General features: G+C 36.9%; 1 protein-coding gene across 2 annotated transcripts in view; it reads right to left on the bottom strand.

Moving 5' to 3' along the window:
* Window positions 1-216: 216 nt before the first annotated feature.
* Window positions 217-8,449, bottom strand: part of tna (Zinc finger MIZ domain-containing protein tonalli) — a 29,584-nt gene continuing 21,351 nt past the window's right edge. For both annotated transcript variants that reach the window (XM_088198864.1, XM_088198863.1), the window contains exons 3-11: window positions 6,900-7,074; window positions 4,937-5,786; window positions 4,723-4,855; window positions 4,438-4,648; window positions 3,936-4,282; window positions 3,715-3,862; window positions 3,231-3,587; window positions 1,194-1,433; window positions 217-1,087 (exon numbers count right to left, since the gene is read on the bottom strand). In XM_088198864.1, the coding sequence (XP_088054990.1) occupies window positions 923-1,087; window positions 1,194-1,433; window positions 3,231-3,587; window positions 3,715-3,862; window positions 3,936-4,282; window positions 4,438-4,648; window positions 4,723-4,855; window positions 4,937-5,786; window positions 6,900-7,074 (2,626 nt within the window). In that variant the 3' untranslated portion in view covers window positions 217-922. The remainder of the gene's footprint in view (window positions 1,088-1,193; window positions 1,434-3,230; window positions 3,588-3,714; window positions 3,863-3,935; window positions 4,283-4,437; window positions 4,649-4,722; window positions 4,856-4,936; window positions 5,787-6,899; window positions 7,075-8,449) is intronic.

The raw sequence follows: 8,449 nt of genomic DNA, 5'->3' as shown, positions 1-8,449 counted from the left end.
TATATAAATAATATATATTACATCATCGCGTAAAACTGAATGTTATAGTTCTCACTGATTCAGTTTAGGAACTATAAGATCCGTTCAAAAAACCGTTCTTATCACTAATATCAACGTACTAACAAACTTTAGAATGTGAATTCTAAAACGTACTTTTATGTCAGTAGATAAAATTAAATTACTAACGAATCAATGATCAATTACGTTTAAGTTATATTTTTTTGTTTTATATAATCATTTTAATATAATCATTTACGTTTGTCTCTCGTCTCGTGTTTAATTTATAAACCTAGTTTGTTTTTGTGTTTTTTTTCTTTTCTTCTTTTTAGAATGAAGTTTGCAAGGTTTGCGCACACGTTAGTCCGCACAAAACTAGGAACAGTTGCAAACGTTCTCTTCACCTCTTGAGGAACTATATAATTATTATGTCTATGGCCACTGTTCACAGATACGTCTGACTCTTGATTATCACATCTCCGTCGAAGAAAAACGAGAACGTTTGATGGCCATGGGCGTCCGTTTTACACCGCTAGCTGATATGCGAACTCATCTGGGGCGCGACTCGAGGACTTCTCCGATTAATGACGATTGATCCCTCGGTAATTATGACGATTCTATATACTGACGAAAAGCTTTTGCGGCGGATCAACATCAAAACAATTTTAAAAAAAATATTGTCTGTTATGAAAAAACACCACACTTATTTAGATTTTTTTTGTCATCACATTTAAGGTTAGAATTTCATTTCCATTTGTAGAAAAAATTAGCAAATATATATATATTATTTATAATAATCACAATTTTCAAATAGCAGCGAGACCAATTTTTGTGCCTACATGAACAGAGCGAGTATGTCGTCGCACTCTTTGTCGGATATAGTCTTAGTCTTTCGCTGGTCACGGAGGCCAGATTTTGGGCTTAGTCACTCGAATAACGCTAGGATGTCGTCCGATGAGGGCGCGCGGTGTGGATGCGAGTGCGCCGAGCTAGACGACGACGGAGGTGTTGCTAGGAGATCGCCCAATCCACCAGGTGGATCCAGGTACGAAAGCAGATCCATCGGATCTACTACGTTATCCGGTAATAACTATAAACAAAAATAAACACATTTATAATATTGTAACAGCAACGTCTTGCCTATACACTAAAATGCAGCAAAAACGTCAGTGGGTGAAAAATTATCGGATACTTACATTAAGCCCTTCGTTGGTCCCTTCACCGTCTATGACAGCCGCAGGATCAAAGTTGAGATCTGAGGGTATATCGACGTCGGTGAGAGTTGAAGGTACATGCTGCTGCTGCTCAGAGGAAGGTGGGACGCTCGGAGGACCGCCTGGCGTATGCGCCGAGCCAGGGGTATGTGCTCCGCCGCCTCCTCCTCCGCCCGCACCGGGGGTGTGCGGCGTATGAGGTGTGTGAGGGGTATGGGGCATCTGTAAGATTACAAAAGTGTTATTATATAAAACTAACTATTTTAAGGTGGAATTTATCATATGCATATCTTATCTATATAAAAGTAGCATTTTAAGAATGTATGAAAAATATTTCAAAGAAGAATTTTATGTGAAGATATTTTGTATATACACATGTAAAAAAGTTATTTCTTTATAGTACATTTTTGACATCTTTAATTTTGTTCTAGAATATTTCACAATTTTTTTTAATGTAAAAAAATTCAATTCAAATTTTATTTAAAGTACTATAATCATTTTGATATATTTACTTTATAAGCAAAAATATGTAAGTTTTTTTCAGCGACTATCAAACGCCCCTAATTCAACTTCTTCTATCTCATCTGCAAACAAATTCAATGTGAATGGAGTCGAAGCATCGTACAGAATAATTTACCATATTGCTAAAAGCACTAAAAATTACACAATCGCTGAAAATTTGATATCTCATTGTATCAAAGATGCTGCTCAATATATGTTCGGTGAAGACTATGTCCGAAAAATTAACAAAATTCCGTTGTCAAACGATACAGTTTTTCGAAGAAATAAGGATATGTCTGACGACAATAAATTCACAGTAATTGCAAAAATAAAAAAGAGTCCTTTTTTTTCCATACAGGTGAAAAGCACTGATGTTTCCAGTCTGTCAATTTTGCTTGTATTACAATATACTATTGCCAGATATTTAAATGATAACACAGATAAAGAAAATCTTTTAAATGCTATGCTCGAACTGAAAGGTGTAAAGGAGAAGACATATTAATGCCATTCAGTGTTATTTCTGTGAAAGAGAAATTGATTGGACTAATCGTTGTGGTGTTTGCACGGATGGTGGAAAATCTATGACAGACTGACAGGTTTAGATGGTTGCATCAAATAAGTTGCTTCCAATGTATTTTGGATTCATTGCATCCAATATAGTGCCAAATTCGTTGAAATTCGTGCCTGATCATTCTGTCAAAGTTGTTAATTTTATTAAGGCCAATTCAACGAAATCCAGACTATTCAAATCTTTGTGTGAAGAGACGAACGGTCTCCATACTACATTACTTTTACATTTTATATACATTTTTATATTATATTTATTGTATATAATACAATAGATAATGTTTGGAACGAATTTGATATACATAAAGATCAGATCCGTATCGACGTTTATTTTGTTCGGATTTGCATATAAATTAAATAGCTAGAAATAAATTAACCAAAATTGAATTATCAAACTGATTGAAATAAAATCTTTGCCTCTTGAAACAACAAATACAAAAAACGCAACACAAACTTCATAAAAATTTGCGACGCAGACCTGTTTTTGAGATAAACGTTAAACAATAATAAAGAGTGATCCTGTCCAACTTTGTTCGTTCAACGACTGAATTCTGCGAATTTCGGTCATAATAGATACACCAATCAACGTTCTATTCACAAATGTTTTTTGAAGGCATAAAAGCATTTTTTTGTTGAGAAGAATTTTGATGTATTCAATATTGCCAAAATATTTTTTTTAAAAAGTATACCTCCCCCGATGAAAATTTAATTTTTTTTATTTTGGAGATCTCAAATTTAATTGGGCTTTTTTTTTACTAATTTTTAATTTTCATTTATTTTTTATATAAAATTATAAAAACAGTTTCAATAATATTATTAATGTTTTCTATTGAAATTAATATTATTGGATGTAATGAATAAAGTATAATTCGTAAATGAAATGTTTAATCAATGGTACAGGAAAGCAAAAATGTTGAGAGCCGCTGAAGTAGAAAAAGAATCAAAACATACCTGTTCATTGAGGCTCTTCTCCATTGCGTTTAAGGGATCGAGCGAATTAACGCTATCGCTCAGGTGTGAGAGAGGTCCTCCGCCGCCAGAGTATTCGTTGCTTCCCGGCCCCGTCGAATTCACCCCAAACTCGTAGTTCTGCCCGTTTCCGCTGTTCGACCGGCCGTGTCCATTGCCGTTCCCTTGACCATACGAAGACGACATCATGGAGCCGTTTGCGATTGTGTTCATGTCGGGCGGTAAGTACGGAGATAACGCCTGGTTCATGTCCCAGTTGTTCATGGTAGGCAGCGTCATAGAACCGGGCGAGATGGCTTTGCCACGCTTTCCAGAACATGGGTCGTTATCGTCCTCTTGCTGCATATGATAAAAAAATACAAAATTAATAATAATCTTTATATATTCTAATGAAAGTAGTTCCTAGCCTTATTTAGACTATAAAGACAGTTTGAAAACTACTGAATTTTTGCTAAAAGTACAATACCTTAATGCCCGACATTGCAGGATTTTTAGCAGCTTTCCAATTAGCACCACTATCTATCGTTACTTCTTCTACATCAGACGTGTTTAGCGTATTCAAAATACCCCACATGTATTGGTCTACTTCTAATCCCTCTAACTGAGCAGGTTTACTATAAATAAAACATACATATAAATACAATTATTTATTAACAAATAAATTATTTTTCGGCGTTTATGACTTACTTGCAAACAGGACATCTCCATGAGCCTCGCTCACAGTTGAGCTGTAAGTATGACTCTAGGTCGAAACACTGAATATGTTTACAATCGTGCCCTCGGGCAGGTAAGGTTATCCTTTTGAACGTGATCGGACATTTTAAGGAGACTTTGAGGGCCGTCTGTTCGACGGCGTCTCGGTCTCTGTCTTGCATAATGGGACCGCCGTTCCCGTTATTGCTGGAGGTTTGGCTGAAGTTTCGCTTTATCTTGGCGATACAATGGTCGGCTGTTAAAAGCCGTTTCCGAAGAAGGCCTTGCAGGACACTCCTCACGCTCGGTCGATGCACTAATTGTAATACAAACAGATGCGACTGCAAACACAAATTGAATCATAATTAATCAATTATATATTATTCTGGTAACCATAAAAGATCTACATTATATGCAAGTAATACAACTTTTTTCACTTATATATACTACTATTGAAATATATGTTGATCAATAAAAATATTATTTTAATACTTACACAGCAACAGGCCGAAACTGTAATTTGAATAGTGTTTCTTCCTGGCTGACACACATCTTTCAGGTACAAAGGTTTATGGGAAGTTTTATTTTCACCCCTGTCTATGACAAGGGGGGTAGCATTGACCGACACTTGCACGCTGGCCGGCCAATTGGTGTTCATCTGTCTATCCTCGTGGTGGAAGCATTTTAACTGAAGTTCTAAATCCGATCTGAGCGAAAATATCAATACATATAAGTAAGCCATACATTTATAATGCTCGAGACATATTTCGGCATCACTCACCTCCACATTAACGTTTGATGCACGGTAGGTTTCAACTGGAAAACATGATTGCTTACAGCCAAATTGTGTTCTAGCCTAAATGGTGGGAGGATAATTCCGTCTCTAACTGGAAAGGTTAGGCGGAGTTCATCATCTAAAATTAAAAAATAATTTAATAACTATGTTGTAAGAATAGAAGAAGTATGATGAGATACACGGGGCATTTTCAACTTACTTTGCATAGGTAAAGGAGGTTTTAATTCATTGAAATTAGGTTTAACATCAGCGTTTGGACTGATGTAAGGTGGCATACTACTAGCTGGCGTCAGGGGCGGCGTGGGATTGCCCGGCACAGGACTATGTTGGTAAGACATATTACTTCTCATAGTTCCCACTTCGGGTTGGAACTGCCCCGCCGCCCCGTACTGCCCTACGTTCTGCCCGACGTAGCCACTCCCGTTGCTCGTCTGGTGGTGACCCGCAAACTGTCCAGGGCCCATTCCTCCGTTAGTGAAGTACTGGCTCTGACCCGAGTAGGGCGGCGTGTTCTGTCTCATCCCCGCTCTCATTGTAGCGGGTCCGAAATTCGCACTGGGCCCTAACGGCTGTTGCGGGGGGTATTGGTTTTGGAAACTCGGCCGGCCATTCCCATAACCGGTCGGGTATTGAGGCGTGTTCGGGTTGAACCCTGGCTGCATGGTTGCAGGCCCGGTGTTCATGTACCCTTGCTGCCGCTTTTGGTTCATATGCATAGCTGGCGAAGGATACGGCGCTAGCCTTCTGGGATAACTGCCAGGTCCCATTTTGCCCATCGCCGACATGTTTGACATCTGGCCGGGCATTTGACCTGGCATCATATTGCTGTGCATACCTCCCATGCCCATATTGGCCATTTGGGCCATGGGGTTCATGTTGGGATTGAGACCGTTCATGTTGGGGTTTCCGCCCATTTGTCCCATGCTTCCCATCCCGCCCATACCTCCCATGCCGCCCATGGACGTCATGTTAGGATTGTGGGTGCGTTGTTGGCCATAGCCGTTCATGTTACCGTACTGAGGGTTTCCCATTCCCATGTTGTTTTGCATCTGTAAATAGAAAACGATGTGTAAAATAAATACCAGTTACATTTAATTTGAAATATTATACAATTTAAGGAACATAAAAAAGATATAGTGTTAAGAAAGAATGTATCCTATATCGTGGACATCAATAAGAAGCATTTGTCTAAATAAGTATAGTGAAAAGGCATTGATATAATTATTTATAATATATATTAATGATATAATTAATAATATATAAAATATGTGTTTGCAAAAGACACTTTAATTTATTGCATAAGTGATAATGATAAAAATGGTTAAAAAATAATGTATTTCAACTAAATGTATGTTTATCAATTTATAAAGATATGTTAGATAAAGGTACGTCGTTTGGGGGAAGAGTTTGAATTTGTCTAGAAAAATGTATGTCATTTAATAAAATACTATCAATCTTAATGAAATCAAAATATTAAAAAAAAAACGATACAATTTACAATTTAAAGAAAATCTAAAAAGAACAGTCTCGAATCTATTCTGAACATATGTCATTTCAATGAAATAATATCAGAATACATTTTCACCGGTAAATATATATTTTTACCAGAGAACTACAATTTATCTCGTAGGTGCTAAAAAAATAATATGATTTCTTATCATTATTTATTTACTTAATTTATAAATATTAGAGTGAATGTGTTTTTTCAGTGAAGTAATATTTTCATAAGTGATGTCCAAATACATTTTCACCATTAAATATATGTATATTTCTATTAGCGGAAATATAATTTAACTGATAAGCGCTAGTGAAATTATATGATGCTCTAAAATGTCTATGAAGCCCAATTTGACAGTTGCGAAACGTCCGAAAATAATATGTTACCATAGTATTTTAATAAGTATTTAATAATAAATAAAGATGTACATAGATTTAATAATAGAAATAGGGATAATTAAGGGAAAGATAGGTATAAGAAAACGAGTACGGCCAGGGGAATATTTTATGGAGGTGTGAAACTGTATAATAATATGTCTAGAACATATGTTTTGAAGATATTTGCTTAGTATATAAACAATTAGCTACATGAGCAAAATAAATAATCATTGAAAATAATCTAATGGAATATTCTGGAATAATGTTATAACTAAAAGTAAACTTACTTGATTGAACGGCTGCGCTTCCTGCATGGCGACTACGTTAGCAGTGCCAGTGGCATTACTAGAAGCATTGGCTGCAGCGGCCACCATGGCTGCTGAAGAAAGGTTTGGTCCTGCACCGTACTGCCCCGCCTCACCCGCCGCGCTCATGCCGCCCGCCGCAGGCATGCCCCCATACCTAAAAACCAAAGAAAAACCATAATTAGTACATAATCCAAATAAACATCAAACTGACACTTTGAAGCTTGTTTACGCTATAATTTCGTCCAAGTCATGTGTGAAACATATGTGGTACCAGGGTAGCAAACCATGAGGAAGACATAAAAAACATACCCTAATCTGTCTACATGCATACACTAAAACTTCAATATCATCATACATCCAGTTTATTATGATTTTAATGAATATCAGTGTAAATATTTTTGGATACAATCGAAGGGGAAAGAGTGGGACCGAAAATAGTCTTATACCACATTTTCTCAAGAAAAACAAACAAGCACAAAAGTGGGTATGAAATATGTATTATTGGCTGCTAATGACGTGCGCCCCCCTTTGAATTTAACAAGCTTCCCAGTGACAGCATGGTCGGGCACATGACAGGATGAGACCAAAATGGGATACACAGAAGGAAACCCTCGCCCTTAAAAAATATAACTGTAAACGTTTTTTGTCTGGAATCTTCTCTGCGCCTTGACAGTTTCTTAATAGCTTCCAGGGATAATCAATATCAATTCAAAGCAGTCCATTCAAATACAAAATTCATGTTTTACATGGTTAAGTTATAAGGCAAAAATGCGTTTTATTAGTATTTTAAGTGCTTGTTTGAAGCATGATCTTAAGACGAAATGCCACTCAATTCAAGCTATTTGAGATGACTCTTTAACCTCAAGCATTCGGATCCTTTAATCTGATAATATTAGTATAAAAACAGAATATTCTTTAAATATTGATATAATAGCGATAGATGGCAAATTTAAAATGGTTGAACACCTCTGTTAATAACATATTGTGTCGGATCGCTCCCTTCCCGCCGGAAGGGCAAAAGTTTCAAGGAAGAAAATTAGTGGGCGCTGGCAAAAAATCATCGCGTCACTCACAGAAAAAAGAGCAACATCCCAGATTTGGATACATGCATCACATACAAAAAGCAGGATATTGAAAAAATCTTTGAAATAGCTAGGTTCTTCTAATAGTCTACTACCATCGCCTCTTCAATTAGCTCGATTAATCTATTAATTACGAGCTCCCCCATTTCAGAGTGGCACCAGAACACTTCCTACTACCAAATTTAGCCGTGCAACCGAGACAAAACCCTTGTTTGTGTTCGTGCACGTGCTCTTTCTTTGTGTTTGTGTGTGTGAGTATCAATTGAATTGTCCCCATTGTGAGTCTTTTACCCCATGCACTGTGGCGGGAATGAACGAACAGCCCGGTTCACATGGTCACCAAAAAACCCTTCGAAAAACAGGGGTATGCATATGTGTGCATGAGTCCATATTGATTTTTTTCGTTCATAGTTCAATCGCATGGGGGTATAGGTTCAAGCTTTTATA

Source organism: Plectrocnemia conspersa, unplaced genomic scaffold (assembly GCF_051122295.1).
Source record: "Plectrocnemia conspersa isolate PC_06_02 unplaced genomic scaffold, ASM5112229v1 ptg000011l, whole genome shotgun sequence".
NCBI classification, from domain to species: domain Eukaryota; kingdom Metazoa; phylum Arthropoda; class Insecta; order Trichoptera; family Polycentropodidae; genus Plectrocnemia; species Plectrocnemia conspersa.
Note: the sequence above shows the minus strand (reverse complement) of the source record. Positions and strands in the feature narration are given on the sequence as shown.